This window comes from Indicator indicator, chromosome 1 (genome assembly GCF_027791375.1).
Source record: "Indicator indicator isolate 239-I01 chromosome 1, UM_Iind_1.1, whole genome shotgun sequence".
NCBI classification, from domain to species: domain Eukaryota; kingdom Metazoa; phylum Chordata; class Aves; order Piciformes; family Indicatoridae; genus Indicator; species Indicator indicator.
The window spans coordinates 7,317,116-7,336,026 of NC_072010.1; the positions used below are offsets into that span (position 1 = coordinate 7,317,116).

General features: G+C 40.0%; 1 protein-coding gene across 6 annotated transcripts in view; it reads left to right on the forward strand.

Moving 5' to 3' along the window:
* DLG2 (discs large MAGUK scaffold protein 2) overlaps positions 1 to 18,911 on the forward strand; it is a 701,362-nt gene that overhangs the window by 223,638 nt on the left and 458,813 nt on the right. For 4 of the 6 annotated variants that reach the window (XM_054382887.1, XM_054382897.1, XM_054382915.1 and 1 more), the window contains exon 1: positions 3,768 to 4,085. The exons of the other annotated variants lie outside the window; for them this stretch is intronic. In XM_054382887.1, the coding sequence (XP_054238862.1) occupies positions 3,768 to 4,085 (318 nt within the window). Of the gene's footprint in view, positions 1 to 3,767; positions 4,086 to 18,911 lie in introns of those variants that run through there. 6 annotated transcript variants of the gene reach the window in all.

Genomic DNA, 18,911 nt, shown 5'->3' on the forward strand with positions numbered 1-18,911 from the left:
ACCTTATGTTCTTGTTTCTTTAAACAAAACAAGTTTTTCTCTTTTTGCATATAGGATTTGACCAAGATTTCCTAGGTACCCTGTGATAGCAATGAGTTATGCCAGATCAGCTGGTTCCTGGGCTAATCACAACCATTCCTTCTACTGTATGTCACCACTAAGAATATTATTTCCACAGAGGCATAATTGCTTTTCACCCAACAGAGAAATTGCATCTGATTTATTTCAGTAACCTTGCTATCGTGTTAATAATTGTTCTTATTTGTTTCTTTTCTAGAAAAATATTTGTAGGCATTTTAGAACCACTAAATAAGCTGGTCCCCTCCGTGTTTATTACTCTTCTTTTATTGTCTATTTTTTTTTAGGGTTGCATAACATTACATCCTTGATTGGAAGGGAAAATCTGTTACTACATCCAAATCATCTTCACCCATGCTTGTAGCTTCCCTTTCAGAAGTCTATTAGTAATTTTGGTTTCCCATATGCACTTTTTGTTTCGCATATGCACATTTTTGCCTGAAGCAAACTCTTCTTAGTGTTTATTTTTGGTGTATGTCCAACATTACTGTAATCCAGTTACAGTTATTTGTGCTGGTAGAATATCAGCTAAATCTACTTGCTCCATTTTGTCATGCTTACTTAATATTTTAAAAAGAAAATTGGTGATATTTTTCCACAACGTTATTGGGTCAAACACAGTTCACACAGTGTACTGTACAATATTTTTTTTGCTTTGTGCACCAGTTGTTATCAAATTAGGATGATAGTTGGGCATGTGGACTTGAGCCATGTGTTAATCCAAGTTCATCCAGAAGTGTGTGCTATCCTGTCTAAAACAATAGTTCAGTTACAGCTGATGAAATTGTGTTATCTTTTCAATCCATCTTACCATGTTGTCTGGTAATTAGTTGCACATACACATCTTGTATTCACAGATTTGTGACTCACATAGGCAGTGATAAGTTTAAATAAAAAAACGTGGACAGCTAAATAATTTATTAACAGAATTTTTTTATTATGGACAATCCAAGTATGAAATAGCCTGGAAGTGTTGGTTACGTTCAGAGTAAGTTCAGATTCTTTTGGAAATAAACCTTTTCCACATTCTGATAAGAGTCCACCTCAAATATAGTGTTCTAACAGCATATGAATAAATGGTACAGTCAAGAGGATGCCTTTGCAGTTCTACCTTGTTCTGGTGAGGATATAATAAGGTTGCTAAAAGGTCACATACTGCTATAAAATATAGACCTATGGGGATATCTGATAGACCTGTTAGTGCTCTGGTCTAGATGGTTTTACCCAATATTATCAGTGTAGTTTTGTCTGGTCACATAATGTGTAGATTGTTTCCATTACCCAACCATGATGCAGTTATTGCTTGCGCTGATATATCTTTTTTTTTTTTCTTTTAAGTAGTCCTTTATAAACTTAGGTGTGAACTTTTTTTTTTTTTTTCCCCTGTAATTAACAGGACTTCTCCAAATAGCTTTGAAAGACATACTTAAACTTGGGGTATTTTTTAGATTCTGACTGGCATTTGAGATCAGTATATTCTGGAATGAACTGCATAGCTTGCTATATGACAAAAAAAGTTGATGGTTTTAAGCTGATGGACACTGCTAATACAGGTGTACAATGATGAAGTGTGAATTTGGCCTTGTTACTGTTTTGCCTTTAAATATACAAAATAATAATTTATTTATATATACCATATACATATGATTTAAAACCTCAATTGGAAATGACGTAGTAATGATTTGGATTATCTTCTGGTAGACAAGTTTTTAGGTGCTCAAGGTTGAGTTACCCTCGAGCACTAGGGGAAAGCAGCTTTGTGGACAGCTCCCACACCTTCACTTCTTATGCTTGAGTAAAATTGCAAAAATGTCACTCAGTCTTATGTGTCTTTATATGTAGCAATGGTTACCTTGTAGATTACCTTAGCTTGGGCTTTTAAATGTTGGCTTCCCCATCTGCAGTTCAGAAGTGTGTCAATATTTGTTTTTTCAAACATGAAGTGACCCAAACTCTACGCAAAGCTATGAGAGTTCTTGCAGTTGGGCACAGGTGTATGATTTCAGTTTTTCATCAAAGTTCTGAATAAACCTTGCATTGTAAGATAATTGTGGTGTAGTTTGGGACAGGCACCTTGAATGAACATGTGGTTAAACCTGTTGTTAGTTTCATGTTTCAATTTGAATTACAATGTTGTCAAAATATATTCCCCACTGATAAAGCATTGTTGTAATTTCTCATTAAGAATTACTGCCAGTGTTATGGATTTTAGCAATGTCTAAGCTTTGAGGGATTTTAGGTTAGTAATTTAGGAGGAATTAAATAATTGAATCCAGTCATTGCACCAAAGCATTTCTAAAGACTCATTTATTTCACTTGAATGTACGTGTGCAGATAGTTATAGTTGTCTTTGTCTTTGAAATCTTTAAAAGAAAATTTGGTTCAGCCTTTGAAATGGTAAAGCTATGTATATCACTTCTTAATTATGTGTAACTTTTGCGTACTTAAATCCTCGCTGAACACCCACAGACATAAAAGGATTCTGCTGCAGAGAACTATATTTTGTTTAAAAATAAATTGGTTATTTTCTGTAGTTTAAAGTATTTAAGACATGCTCAGTTTAAAAGAAAATATCTCAAAAAATATAGATAAATAGGGGTCTGAGATCCACTGAGTCTTAAGGAGCTGCAGAGTGAGTTGTCTGAGACTGGAGCATATCTCTGAAGCTCTCCAGAAGCTTGAAACAGATTTTATACACTTTACACTCCTGTAACTTCTATGAGAAGAAAGAAACAAAATACTGGCAAGTAAAGATTTCAGAGAAATTTAAGGAAAGGAGATTATATTAGTATTCAAAACCAAAGAGAAGATTTACAGAAAACTCTATACAGAATTTGCAAGAACCAAAGAATTTGTGAAGTGTGAATAAAAAGAAAAGAAAATGATATATCAGTCATAATCTTGAAGGTCTTATGCACAAATGCATATATTCACATTTATATATATGTAAGCTACTGGAGAATTGTCAATTTGTTGCATAGATCTTCCCTAGGTGGCTTTATTTTTAAATTCAGCCTCTCTCTCTCTTTCTATTATATTTCTGTACATCAAGACATACTAAAGTTTGTGCTATGGTTTAGCATTTAGGGTAGATGACATTCTTCCTGAATTTGTCATTTGCATCCTCTGATGCAATTTTGTTGACATGTTTTTTTTCAGGCATGCAGAGAAAAAAATCACTCCTGCGTCTGTTTTGGTCGTTGGCAAGAGGGTATCTTTTTCAGTAGTTTGTCTAGATTCTATTTCCACAAGAAAGCACTTTGCCTGTAAAGCTTGTACATATAAATCTGCTTCAGCAGAGTGCCTGCAAGTTGTGTCAGGGTCAGCTAGAAAAAGACAATCTTCTTGAAAATTTGCAAGGGTTTTTTGTTTGTTTGTTTGTTGGGTTGGTTTGTTTGTTTGTTTTTTCTCCTGTGGTTTGTCATCCAGAAAGGGATGCAGGCGTGCGTCCCAGCCACGCAGAGCATTGATTGCTTCTGCCTGCAACGGGGATGCTGTCAAGTCGCTGCGCGAGTGGAGCCCGGTATTGACACAGAGCTGCTGGCCAGCAGCTCATGCTGAGCCCCGCTCCCGCCATGCCCTGCCGCTAGCTGCTGCCAAAGGGGCTGGAGAGGCCTCGGCGAAGGACCTCGGGTTTGCGAGAAGCAGCACTTTGATGCAAACTAGCCAAAGGAAGCCCTGGATGCGCCATGCACGCACACCTTCCCAAGCAGCACAGCTGCGGCAGGGGGTCCGAGGGGCCGGACGCCGGCAGGAATGTGCCTCCCGTAGCGAGGGATGCCCACTGCGCCTGTCATTGGCACCAGCATCCTCCGGGGCTCCAGTATAGCTCTCAGGCGCTTCCCTCCTGGGGACCTGGGGGTGCCAGCCAGAGCAGGAACAAGTGTGCCCGTTTGCGGGACACTCTGCGGAAGAGCCCGCATAAATCTTCAGCCAAGCCACAGGGCAGCCCGGGGGAGTGGTGGTCACAGTGCGCCTGTGCCCATGGCTGGGCTCCCCCGGTGCAGGTGAGCCAATTCTTCACTCTCCAAGCGACTTAGAAGATGCTCCAGAGAAAGAAAGTGAGGTTTGGTGGTGTTGGCAACTTTTTGTGCTGTCTTTTGATTTGTTTATTGGTGCCTTCTGGAAAAATTATATGCAAGGGTGAGCTGTGGATTGTTAAAGCCTGTTGTTTGAATATTGATTTTTCTGTGGCCTGTGGAAATTGTGGAGTCCTCTTGGAAGGGTTTTCTTGTTAAAACGTTTTGGGGTTTGCCTTCAGGTTCTACAGACTTTACACATTCTATCCTGTTGTGTAAAGAAAGGATGTTTATCCCTTCTGTGTGATGGATTTTGCCTGCTTCTGTAAACAGTTTGTTTTCATATATTGCATGAAGTTAATGAGGATATTTTAAACAGAGAACATGGGAGGGGGGGGGGAAGTGGTTTAGTTTTATTAATAGGAGAAAGTGTGACCTTTTTTTTCTCTGAATTTTAAATATAATTGAAATATTTAATAAGTATGAAATAGACCTTTAGTTTTCATAGGGCTACATGTTTTTATTTAATGGGGAGGCAGTTTTATTTAAAATACAAACCAACCAGGCTCTAGAATGTGTAAAGATACATGAAAGCAATTAGACTGTGAATAATTACACACCATACAACACGGCACTGTGAAATAGAAAACATAGTGATACTCATATGATGGTTACTATTAGAAGCATTAACATTTCCTGCACTGATGCATGCTTTCATTTTTCTTTTAGAAAACTTTAAGCTCATTCAACAGCTTTGTATTATGTCAACATCAAGTCATTTTGTCATGATTTTACTCTAACAAAGCATAATTTAAGGTTGAAATAGCTTTCTGAGGTAAATGTTTACTTACTGAAATAGTATACACTAGTTTAACTAGCCTTAGCCCACACTGAACATGTGCACTCTCTCTAGAGATTAAATCAATTCTTTGATGGAAATGTTTTTAATATACTTCCACTGAACAGAAAAGCAATAAGGCAAAAGATTGTCAGATAGTGTATGTGTGCTTTATCTTGTCTTATGGTCTACAAACTGATGCTCTTGACTGAAAGTGATTGCTGTTTATAAAAAGCTTCATTCTTTGCCTGAAATCTATCATTGAGTGGAAAAAGAGCTTTCTGATATATTTTGGAATGATTAACATGTTGCATGTGATTATATGTTATATATTTTCAGTATAGCCTATATTCAAAGACTATACAAATAATGATGCCAGAATAAATCCAGTTTTAAAGCAATACATAACTACACTTCCTCTCCCCGACTTTTAATGATAAAAAGCTCTAAATATTTTGTTAGGCTCTGAAGAGCCAAGAATTTCTTGGTTTTCAAAGCTATATAATTTATAAAAAGCAAATCAAAGTGTAATTTAAAAATAATGGTAAAAAACAGTAATTAAAGGCTACTTCTAAGACTACTTCAGTATGTAAGTTTATAGATTCATTGTCAGGTTACTTCAGTATTTTCGCTGTCTTTGTAATCATATTCACTTGCCTTTAGGTAATGTGAAACTGTTCAAGTGTATGTACTTATACTTCATTTTGAGCTCTGCACTATAGACTTTCTTTACTATACATTCTTAATGCCTATGACCTTATTCTGTGTAGAAAAATCTTTCTTCAGTTCTGCCTATAATGGATCAACTGAACTGTGATGTTCTGTGCCTAGGGGTGGACAGATGCACTTACTTTGTCAAATACTTGGTGGTTTTTGATATCATAGTTTGTTTCCAATATTTTTTTTCTCCATGTGCAAAGTAAGCGTTGTGCAAGCTATGGGAAGGAAGTGTGTGTGTATGTGTATATTCTATGTATATACCCTTAGAAAATAATTTAAAAATTATACTGCATATATGCAATATAGAAAAGAATATTACAGAGCTGGCCCTTTAATTGCCCTTACTTTAGGGGCACAGGGGTACAAGTTGAAGGCAGTGACATTTCTTGAGGACTATGTTGATTTGGAAAACTCGTTTTTCTTGCCAAAATAAAGAGCAGTAGTGAAACAGTTCTATTTACTGGCCTGAAGAAAAAGGAAAATTGATTTGAAATTTTCATCTTATGTATAGATATGATGATAAATTAGCTAGTGACAGCTTCAAAGGTGGAAAGGCTTTTCTCTGTAAAGTTTTGAAGATATTTTTCTTCTGCTTGACATTTTTGGGAGACACTACATTGTTCAAGCATAGGAAAGACATAACACCTTGAAAAATTGCTTCTTGATTAGTACTAAAGTAATTTAATGCAAAGGCCCTTAATTCCTAGAGTGTGTACTAGACAGCTCTTACTAATGGACACTTTGTCATCCTGACTGACATGAATGCTGATTTTTATAACTGAGGACATGGCTGTGTTTTCTTTACCAGTTCTTCCTTCTTTAGTATGTCAGAGCAAAGGATGACACTCTGGTATTATTAATATTTTAACAGTCTTAGAAATTCTGCTTTGTTAGCTTGCATGTTTATGTTAGCTTGTGGTTTCATGCTGAGTTCTGTATAGAAAAATGCTCTCTATATGTCCCAAAAAGGGATTATTTAGAATTACAAAACCCAACCAAACAAAAACCCTTTAATTTTGAAAATTATTTGAAATTTGATTCCAAAACTTGTTTGGTTTTTTTTGACACACTTCTCTACAGTTTTGTTTTCTTTGTTCAAAAAAAAAAAAAAAAAAAAAAAAGGACAGAAAGAAAAAAGAGAAGAAAAGTAAGTTAATAGGCAAGTTTTGTATGTCCATGTTTCCTGCAGGGCACTGGCTATCTCTATCATTGTTCGGTCATGGAGTCACATTAATTTGTGTGATTCACTCAGTGATTTCATACCTAAGGTCAGTTTTATGCTGTGGGATATCTGAGCAAAATTTTGGATAGAGGGAGTGCAGATGCAAGGAGGTGATTTGATGTTTTCCATGAAACATTCCAACATTGGATGTAGTTTGTAACATTGGGTGTGCTTTCCCTGTTGGCATGTATAGACTGCTGGCACATATCATCTACTGATTAATCAGATTAGAAATGTATGGTAACACATGTAGCTGGAAGCGTGCAATGACCAGCTATTCTTTGTGCAGAAGGGAGTCTGTGTTACTCTGATTATAGGCTCACGAGGAAATTGCAGAGATTGAGCTGCTGTGCTTGTTTTAAGAAGTCCAAGGTATGAATTTTAGTCTGTGCAAACTATATGAAAGAGGACATCCTCTGACCACCTTCCCAATATGTGGTTAACTGCCTGATTTGTAGTTTGTAGAGGTCATCATTGTTCTGCTAAAGGGAAAGGAAGAGATAGAAGCACATTCCCATCTTTGGCTGTTTCCCAGTGGACTCCAATTCAGCTAACTCTTATTTGCTGTTAATTTTTAGGGCCTTCTATTTTGAAATGTTTTCAAGGAAAAGCTTATCAGATAGTATCCTGGATGTGTCATCTGCAAAAATCCATCCATGTGCTTGACTTTGAAAACTTACACAGAAGTGTAAATTTTCACATATTTTTAAATAGTTTCTGTCAATGTTAGCTTTGACTTTTTTGATTGGTTGGATTTTTTCCTAGAAATAGCACGGGGGAAAAAATGGGGTTTTTATGCAGTCAGTCTCTGTTAAACAAAATAGCATCACTTAGCTGTTTTGCTACCTGGTAGAGAGACTTGTGAGCTAAATCCAATTTATAGAAATTGGGTGACTTAAAGACAATGGGTAGCCAGATTCTGAGGTATCAGCTGAGAAGGGTCTTTTGTCTTGGAAGGCCTTTGGTGCTGGTGCAGAAATTTCAATATATCACTTGAGAGTTCTTTGCATGGTGAGATGAAGTGAGAGCTAAATTCAAGGCATTCTGTTACAGTACCAAAGCAGAAAGTGTATTGTAAGAGGTGTATTGCTCTCCTGACAAGATAAAGAAATGATTTGTCGTCAGCTGTGTTTTTGAAAGCTTAGGTAACTCCTTTCAGGTTAACAGATTCCAACATGTAACTGGCCATTCCTCTGAATCACTATGAACAATGAAGGTATGTTAATTAGCTAAAGGAGATCTTTTTACTCTAATTTAGTGTGTTCAGGTGCCAGCAAAACAGCAATTAAGGGAAAATCAAATAATATTATTTAATTGGACTTTTTATATATATATATATCAAGGCTATTGAGAGGTAGATATAAGTCAAGAGTTAGACTGATGTAACTCTGAGACTGTTAAGAAGGATAAAATGGAGAGGAGATGATCAATTTTTAATGCAGAGAAAGGTTCATGCCCCATTTTCAGGCTGGTATGCTCTTAGCAGTGGATTTAGGCAAAATCTCTTAAGTTTCAGGCAGATGCATCTTAGTTCATCATCTTGCCATAGAAGGATTATTATGCTGCATTTATACAAGTCAAGTCATTTATTCATCTTTTAAGTGACAGTTGCACAGATTGCTGACAATGTTTGAAAGTGGAAATACAAAAGCTGTTAGAATATTCTTTTGCAAGATGAATAATACTGTTCTAACAATTCTTGGAGAATGTGGAGAAATCTACAGTGTTCTGGGTGATATTCATATCTGCTGCTACCAGGACAGCAGCTTTAGAAAACATAATGCTTCACATTCATATTTAACCTATTTATTCTTTCAAATAAAGGAAAGCATTTTTAATATTGAATTCATAGTGTTTAGGTTATGTTTGGCATAAAAAGAAGGTCAAAGATTAGCCTTGAGTCTCCTCCATTGAGATCAGCAGTCTCATTAGCAATGTGGGGAATGTTCCTAGTCAGAAGTAACATGAAATGTTGCATAAAATAAGTGGAGTATAAGTGAAGGAGAAGAATGTTATCAGGAGTGTTTAGCATGGATTCATAAAGGGAAACTCATACTTGACCAAAGTTACAGCCTTCTATGATGGTGTAATTAGCTCAGTAGATGAGGGGAGAACAGTGAATGTTGTCCACGTTGACAAGACTGTCTTCCACAACATTGCAATAGGTAAGCTTAGGAAGCTTGGGTTAGATGAGTGGACAGTGAGGTGGAATGAGAGAGTTCAGACAGTTGTGACCAGTGATGCAGTCTAATTGGAGGTGTTCCCTAAGGGTCAGCATTTGGTCCAGTCTTGTTCAACATATTCATCAGTGGCCTGGATAAAAGGATAGAGTGCTCACTCAGCAGATTTGTTGGTGATGCAGTCCTGACTATGACACACCAGAAAGCTGTGCTGCCATTCAAAGAGACTCAGACAGGCTAGAGAGTTGGGCAGAGGCAACATAATGAAGTTCAGCAAGGGCAAGTGTCAGGTCCTACAACTGGAGTCCAATAACCCTGTGCACCAGTACAGGTTAGGGGTGACCTGCTGGAAAGTAGCTCTGCAGAGAAGGACCTGGCAGTGCTGGTGGACAGTTTCACCATGAGCCAGCAATATGCCTTTGTGGCCAAGAAGGCTAATGGTAACTTGGGGTCCATCAAGAAGAGTGTAGCCAGCAGGCTGAGGGAAGTTCCCTTCCCCCTCTATGCTGCTCTCATGAGGCTGCACCTGGAATATTGTGTCCAGTTTGGGGCTTTCCAGTTCAAGAGAGGTAGGAAAGTACTGGAGAGAGTCCAATGAAGGGCTAAAAAGATGATGAGGAGGCTGAACCATCTCTCTTACAAAGAGAGGCTGAGACCTGGGGCTGTTTAGCCTGGAGAGGGTTGAGAAGGGATCTTGTCAATGCTTATGAATATCTAAAGGGCAGATGTCAAGAGGATGGGATCAGTCTCTTTTCAGTGGTACCCAAGGGGCAGCTGATACAAAGTAGAACACAGAAAGTTCTATGTAAACATAAGGAGAAACTTTACTGTTGAGGGTGACAGAGCACTAGAACTACTGTCTACCCAAAGAGATTGTGGAGTCGTCTTCTCTGGAGACTTTTAAAGCCCACTGAGATATGATTCTATGCAAACTGCTCCAGGCAAACCTACATGATGAGCAAGGAAGTTGAACTCAAAGATCCCCAGATGTCTGTTCCAGCCCCTACCATTCTGTGATTTGCTCAGAAACATGGTTTGCTTACCTCAATGGCTTTTCCACGTAATTCTGATTTGAAAGATGCGCATTCTTCATAACATACAATTAAACAGTGGTAAAAAAAAAAAAGAAAAGAAAGGAAAAGGAGAAAGGAAACCCCATTGCCAGTCATATGAGGCACTGTGCTTCTTATATGTGGGAACCTTGAGGCCCTGAGCAACCTGGTCTAGTGTAAGGTTCCCCTGCCTGTAGTGCAGGGTTTGGAACAAGATGATCTTTAAGGTTCCTTCTAACCCATACCATTCAATGTGCTATTCATTCCAGATTTTCCACCATGTCTCAGGTCATCATTCAGCCACCACTGCCTGGATTGATAATGTAGCATTGCTTTGCAAATGGCATTGGGAGTAAAAGAAAAATGGATATTTTCTTTTGTTGTGTAATATTCTGTCTTCTTCTATTAATGTATTAAGTCTTTCATCGGTGTAAATATTTTTTGATATTACATAATTTTAAGTGGCAAAAAATAGTTAAGAAATAAGCCTGGTTACACAGATCATCAAAGTATTTGCGTGCAAGATGTTCTGTATATTTTTGTCAAAGTAATGAAAAGGATAAATATGTGCTATGTACTGTACTAACCAATGATTGTAATGATTTATAGTTTATCTACACCCATTTTGGCTCCTGATGATTGTTCAGTTATAAACCTGTTAATGCTTAATTTACGTAATTTGTTGCACCATATTTAGATTTGCATTTAATTAGTCCCATGTTTCAGAGTTTCTCCTCCGAGATGCCTCAAGAAGCCAAGAACATTTTCTCCCCTTAACATATAATTTCACTTCTGGGATTTTCAGGGGAGATGAAAGGGGGCATGGGAAGGGAATTGTAGAATTTGGAAGGGGATTGTTTATAGCATTGTTAATTGGCCAGAGCTACACAAGTGCTCTAATAGTCCTACCACTATTGATAAATTTCTCTAATACTTGGCATATGTATTCACGCATGAATAAACTGTTCATTATATTTGAGAACAGATAGGCATTTTTCTAGGACCAGACTGGCAAAACCCGAAGGGATTCACATTTTATGTTATTGGTTTGGTTTTCCCTCCGCTTTTTCTATTGTTTTCTATGTAATCCACTCCTAGGAATACACAGACGTTTTAGAATCATAGAATCATAATCAGTCAGGGTTGGAAGGGACCACAAGGATCATCTCATTCCAACTCCCCTGCCATGGGCAGGGACACCTCACACTAGAGCAGGCTGGCCAGAGCCTCATCCAGCCTGGCCTTAAACACCTCCAGGGATGGAGCCTCAACCACCTCCCTGGACAACCCATTCCAGGCTCTCACCACTCTCATGGCGAAGAACTTCTTCCTCACATCCAGTCTGAATCTCCCCGCTTCCAGCTTTATTCCATCCCCCCTAGTCCTATCACTACCTGATAGCCTAAAAAATTCCTCACCAGCTTTCTTGTAGGCACCCTTCAGATCCTGGAAAGCCACAATAAGGTCACCTCGGAGCCTTCTCTTCTCCAGACTGAACAGCCCCAACTCTTTCAGTCTGTCCTCATAGGAGAGGTGCTCCAGCCCTCTGATCATCCTCATGGCCCTTCTTTGGACACCTTCCAGCATGTCCATATCCCTCTTGTAATAGGGGCTTCAGAACTGGATGCAGTACACCAGGTGGGGTCTCACCAGAGCTGAGCAGAGGGGGAGAATCACCTCCCTTGACCTGCTAGCCACACTTCTCCTGATGCAGCCCAGGATCTGGTTGGCTTTCTGGGCTGCAAGTGCACATTGACAGCTCCTGTTGAGCTTCTCGTCCACCAGCACCCCCAAGTCCCTCACCTCAGGGCTGCTTTCCAGCCAGTCACTGCCAAGCCTGGATTTGTGCTTGGGATTGCCCCGACCCAGATGCAGGACCCTGAACTTGGTCTTGTTGAACCTCTTGAAGTTGGCTTGTGCCCACCTCTCCAGCCTGTCAAGGTCCCTCTGGATGGCATCCCTTCCCTCCAGTGTGTCTGCTGCACCACACAGTTTGGTGTCATCAGCAAACTTGCTGAGGGTGCACTCAATGCCACTGTCCATGTCACCAACAAAGATGTTGAACAAGCCTGGTCCCAGGACTGATCCCTGAGGGACTCCACTTGTCACTGGCCTCCCCTGGGACATGGAGCCATTGACAGCCACTCTTTGGGTGCAGCCATCAAGCCAGTTCTTTATCCATCTCATGGTCCACCCATCAAACCCATGTGTCACCAGCTTGGAGACCAGGATGTGGTGTGGGACAGCATTGAAGGCTTTCCTCAGGTCCAGGTAAATGACATCAGTTGCTCTCCCCTCATCTATTAATGTTGTCACCTGTTCATAGAATGCCACCAGGTTTGTCAGGCAGGGTTTGCCCTTGGTGAACCCATGCTGACTGTACCCAATCACTTCTTCATTATTCTTCTGTCTCAGTAGTGACTCCAGGAGGATCTGGTCCATGATCTTACCGGGCACAGAGGTGAGACTGACTGGCCTGTAGTTCCCTGGTTCTTCCTTCTTACCCTTTTTGAAAATGGGAGTAGTATTTCCTCTTTTCCAGTCTGTGTGGAATTCCCCAGACTGTCAGGACTTTTGGAATATATAGAGAGGTGTTTAGCAACCTCGTCTGCCAGTTCTCTCAGTACCCGTGGGTGTATCCTGTCGGGTCCCATGGACTTGAACACTTTCAGCTTCTTCAGGTGATCACAAATCTGATCTTCATTTATGATGGGCAGTTCTTCCTCCCACTCCCTGCCATTAGCTTCCATGACTATTCCAGGAGTGTGGCTGGAGACTCTTGTAGTGAAGACTGAGATAAAGAAGTCATTGAGAACCTCAGCCTTTTCCAGGTCACTTGTGACCATTTCACCTGTTTCCTTTCTGAGGGGGCCCACACCTTCCCTAGTCTTCTTTTTACCATTAATATACCTGTAGAAATTCTTAGTGTTCCCTTTAACCTCCCTGGCTAGATTCAATTCAAACTGTGCTTTGGATTTCCTAACCAGGTCCCTTGCTACTCAGGCAGCTTCCTTATATACCCCCCATTCCAGCTGTCCTTTCCTCCACTCCTTGTAGAGCTTCCTTTTAAGTGATAGTGTGTCCAGCAGCTCCTTTCTTATCCAGACAGGCCTCCTAGCATTCTTCCCTGCTTTTCTCTTTGTTGGTATACATTGCTCCTGGACACAGAGGAGGTGGTCCTTGAATACTGACCAGCTGTCCTGGGCCCCTCTTCCCTCTAGGGCTTTGTCCCATGACACTTTGGCCAGCAGATCCCTGAAGTGATCAAAGTCTGCACACCTAAAGTCTCGGGTCGTAAGCTTAGAATGCATCCTTCTGGTTGCCCTGAGGATGTTAAATTCAACTGCTTCATGGTCACTGCAGCCACAGCTGTCTCTGAGCCTCACATTGCTTACCAGCCCTTCCCTGTTGGTGAGAACAAGGTCCAGCATAGCACATTTTCTTGTTGGTTCCTCTACCATTTGGAGGAGGAAGTTGTGATCTGTGCAGTCCAGGAACGTCCTGGATTGCTGGTGCCTTGCTGTGTTGTTCCTCCAGCAGATGTCAGGGTGGTTGAAATCACCCATGAGGACCAGGGCTTGTGACCTGGTCCTAACAAGCTTCATACCATCACAGGAACTTACAACATAAGAAAGTCTTTGATCTGCCCTGTATCATTCTGATGGCATATCACCACCAAGAGGATCTTAGTCTTCCTGTCTCTTACCATGACTTGTGATGTTGCTAGAACTGTCTTGTGGCATGTCAAAAGAATTGATAAGACTGGATGGTCTCTGGAATAAAGGGGTGTGATGGGCAAGGCATTACCTTATGGCTTGCTTAAAATGATAGGAATAAGACTTGATAATCATGATTGTGCTTTTCTGATTAGCGTTCCACTACTTTTAGGTTAGACATTCAAAGAAACCATCTACAAGATGGTTTTGGACTGATCAAAGCAAAATAAGTGAAGGATGGTCACAAAGTCACAGACTGGTAGGGGTTGGAAGGGACCTCTGGGGGTTATCTAGTTCAACTTCCCTGCTTAAACCAGGTTCACCTAGAGCACGTTACACAAGAACATGTACAGGCAAGTTTTGAAAGTCTCAAGAGAAGAAAACTCCACAGCCTCTCTGGGCAGTCTGTCCTAGTGCTCCACTACCCTCCAAGAAAAAAAGTTTCTCCTCATGTTTAGATGGAACATTCTGTGTTCTAGTTTTTGCCTGTTGTGCTTTGGGCACCACTGAAGAGATTCTGGCCCCATCCTCTTGACATCTGCCCTTTAGATATTTGTAAGTATTGACAATCTCAATCTTCTCAATCTTTAGACTAAACAGCCCCAGATCTCTCACTTTTTCCCATGTAAGAGAGGTTGTTCAGTCCCCTTATCATCTTTGTAGCCTGGACTGGACTTTCTCCAATGTCTCTCACAGAATTGTTGGGGTTGGAAAGGACCTCAAGAATCATCTAGTTCCAACCTCACTGCCACGGACAAGGACACCTTCCACTAGATCAGGTTGCCCAGAGCCACATCCAGCCTGGCCTTAAAAACTTCCAGGGATGGGGCCTCCACTACCTCTTTGGGCAACCTGTTCCAGTGTCTCACCACCCTCATATGGTGAAGAACTTCTTCAAGGTCTAATCTAAATGTACTCTCCTCTAGCTTGGATCCATTCCCCCTAGTCCAATCACTACCCGACACCCTAAAAAGTCCCTCACCAGCTTTCTTGTAGGCACCCTTCAGATATTGGAAGGTCACAATAAGGTCTCCTTGGAACCTTCTCTTCTCCAAACTGATCAACCCAAACTCTCTGTCTGTACTGTCTCCCTGTCTCTCTTGAACTGGGGAGCCCAGAACTGGATAAAGTACTCCAGGTGTGACCTCATGAGGGCCGAGTAGAGAGGGAGAACTTCCCTTGACTTATTGGTTACATTCTTCTTAAAGCACTTAATGATGTCTGACAATTTATGTCTGTTTGCAGAGTGATGGCTAAGATTGAAATAGAATTTGTTTCAGCTCTTTTGGCATGACACACAACTTGAAAATTGATTTCTGTTTTAGAGATGGCTCTCTCTCCTGTTCTGGGGTATTTGAAGCAACTGTGAAAATGTCAGAGTACTGTACAACAAAACTTAAAGGGAGTTTCTAGTTGTAGTAATGACAGGATTTACAGAGTTTGCCAATTCAGTGCTCTGCTTTCTCATGTTTGCATGTGGCTTTTGGATGAAGAATAGTAAAAAGAAAGCCAAAAAAGAATTACGGATTAAATTACTTTGCTTTGAAGAATTGTGTTAGCTTTGAAATAAGCCATAGATTGTTAAAGTAGAGTTTATAAATTAAATAACATATATTCATTTACCTTTTTGTATAAGTATTTTTTTAATAAATTATTGCAATTAGACAGATGAATTGGCTCAGTGGTCACCCAATTTCAAAACCTCCAGTTGTTTGGAGAGTTAGAAATACAGGGATCAAAAAAAGACTTCATGCATTCAAAATACAGGTTTTGCAATATCTGAAATGGGCATCAGAAAAGCAAACAAAGTAATCCTTTTTGTAAATTCCAATTCTGGTATAAGCTTTCTTTTAAGTCACAGGAGCCCGCTATGAAAGCAGTACGAGATCCAATTTAGCAAAATCACATCTGGTTTTGTTTCAAATATATTGTACTTTTAATACAGAGTTTTACTTTTCTGATTAAGTATTTGTACAAGGAGAAGCAGGTTACTTCAGCAGCTGCAATTGCTCTATATAATTGGTCAAACAGAACGTCAGAGAAATTATTTCCATTATGCATTTCAAATCAGAGCAGAATGGAGGAATAGTGCCATAGACCCCCAATTTATTGACATTCTACAGCAGCTAAGCTGCACTCAGGTATGAAAACAGTTAAACAGAGGCTTTTAAGACTGTTTACATTTCTTTTTCTTTTAAATCCTGATAAGCACTTCCTGCATACTGAACTGGTATTTGTTGCATTCACAATCACAGAAATGTTTGCTATTTATTTGTGTGCTGGTTTGTCCAAGTTTTTATGCTGCAGTCATCACTCACCTGATAGCTGAGCACATTAAATATTTATTGAAAGTATGAGTAAGGTTTAAGGTCTGTTTTTTAATTTTTTCTTTATTTTTTTTTTCATTCTGTTGGGTCTTTTTGTGAAATATATGATTTTGACAGCTCTGGGGAACAGAAATGCAGCTGTGCTCCACTTAAGAGTGACTGCAAGAGGAGTAAGGTCCTGGCCCTATGCTTTGCTTCCTTCATTTTGCTGCTTTGTGCCATCGGGTACTGAGCTCAGAGAACTGATACGCCAAAAAGTTAAACCACAAAAGCACTCAAAACGTGTTTAAGATCTATTTCATGGCCCAGCTTGGTGCCCACTAGCACAGTTTCTAGCACCAGTACAGGGCTGAGGGCAGAAACATGTGACAAGGCAAGTGTCCCAGAAGATAGTGCACAGCTGCCTCTTTCAAGGCGAGTCACAGTTAACGTGTTAGCTGATGTGAGCTTTTGGTTTTGACAACACAATAGTGCTTGGGGGGCTCCCTGTGCTAAGTGCAGAAACTTGTATCAAGCTCTTTGCTACCTTCAGGAACCCAATAAAAAAACTTTTCACTTAGGAAATATACTGTTTCAGGGACATCTTTCTCCCTTTTCCTTTCTGTTCTCACTTCCTGTTCCACAGATAAATTTGGATTCTCTCAGACTGTCCATCTTGCAGTCATGAGTATAAAAGTCACTTGTCACAGGTCATTTATTGCCACCTAATTTATCTCTGTGAGATTGGTCAGGCAGACAGACTCAAAAAGGCAAATAACATTTTGCAGAAACCCCCCCAAAATTCTTATCTAGATACTCAATAAGAAGGCAGTAAAAAAATCAGAGCCCTGGCCTCACATTTTCTTTGAAGCTGATGCTGACACACTTACTGATGCTGTGTTCTGGATGGTCTTTGGCCTTAGACTTGCTCAAGCATAAAGTTAGAGGCAAGTGCTTTCAGACACACCACTGTTGTTTTATTTTCCAAAGATTACTTCTCAAACACACACACACACGACTCACCAAAATCCACGAAAACAATAAAACCAACCAACCAAAACAAAACAGCATCACCCAACCCCAAGGAACCAGTTATTATAACTTACACAATTTGGTACTGAAATATCCATCTTCCACGAATACAACTGTGGCTCTGCAGATCAGTTTTCAGAGCCAGCTGGGATTTCTGCCATTCGACATGAATTCTTTTCTGTGTTTTTATTGTGTGTGTAAATGTGGAAGAGTAACATTGCCCATGCACATTTCTAGTGTACAAGACCTTCATGTTTTAATCATTTAATGTTTTAATACATCAGTAGGTAAATGATACTGCATTATGCAGCTATGCACAAACCAAAGCAGGACAGATATTCTGGTCATGTTCTCAGATAGTAATAAAAAAAAAAAATCTTTGTTTTTTCTATTATTTTTATTTTCTAGGATATGGGGTTATTTAAAAATAAAATATTTAAGCAGTTTGATCATCATCGGTTTTCCTTGTTAGACATTTCCTTATCAGCCACGAGGATGATTAGGGGACTTGAGCATCTCCCCTATGAAGTGGAGACTGATATCCCTGGGGCTATTTAGTCTGGAGAAGAGAAGACTGAGAGGGGATCTGATCAATGTCTATAAATATCTGAGGGGTGGGTATCAAGTGGAGGGGGCCAGGCTCTTTTCGGTGGTTCACAGTGATAAGCCAAGGAACAATGGGTTCAAACTTGAACATAGAAGATTTCACCTCAACATGAGGAGAAACTTCTTTACAGTGAGGGTGATGGAGCACTGGAACAGGCTGCCCAGGGGGGCTGTAGAGTCTCCTTCTCCGGAGAGTTTCAAAATCCACCTGGATGCATTCCTGTGCAGACTACTCTGAGTGATCCTGCTCTGGCAGGGGGGTTGGACCTGATGATCTCTTGAGGTCCCTTCCAACCTCTGATATACTGTGACGTGTATATCTCTGACATCAAAATTTAGCACAGAGCTCTAGGTTTCATACTTCAAGAGAGTATGGGACATCTGGGAAGACCTTATTTCAGCCCTTCAACCAGTAGGGCTTATAAGAAATATAGGGACAAGCTCTTTAGCAGGTGCTGAAGCAAAGGGACAAGGGATGATGGTCTTAAACTAAAGACAGTAGGTTCAGAATAGGTATTAGGAGGGAAATTTTATGATGAAGTTAGTGAAATAATGGTACAAATTGCCCAGAGAGGTGGTGGATGCCCCATTCCTAGAAACATTCAAGGTCAGATTGGATGGGTTCTGAACAACCTGATCTAGTTGAAGGTGTCCCTATGCACTACAGTGGGCTGTTGGACTGGCTGACCTTTAAATGTCCCTTCCAACCTAAAGCATTTTATGATTCTGTGATTCTCTGATTCCTTTGCACTTCTTTCTAACACACAGAAAAACCACATATGGGGAAGTAACCCAAACTGTTTAACGTGAGAAATGGTAAAACAGGTGAACAAAATTCAGATCCCAGTACAGATGATTAATATTTTTTCTGGCTGTTCATCTTGTTAGTGTGTATGGATTTACCTATGAAAAATGTGAAAACGGTTTCATTCAGTTATAGACAACCATACACCCTCAGTTTCCATTGATTTAGTTGTTTAGGAACTACTTTTTAGCATTGCCTATTCAGAGCAGAATAGGAGTATTAGGGAATTGATTGTAGGTAGAACTTATCTGTAGGTTAATAACCAGCAACAACTGGCTAGAGATGCAATCATGTAAAATTTGGAGAGGAGCCTAGAAAGTGATGGGAGAAGAGGGTG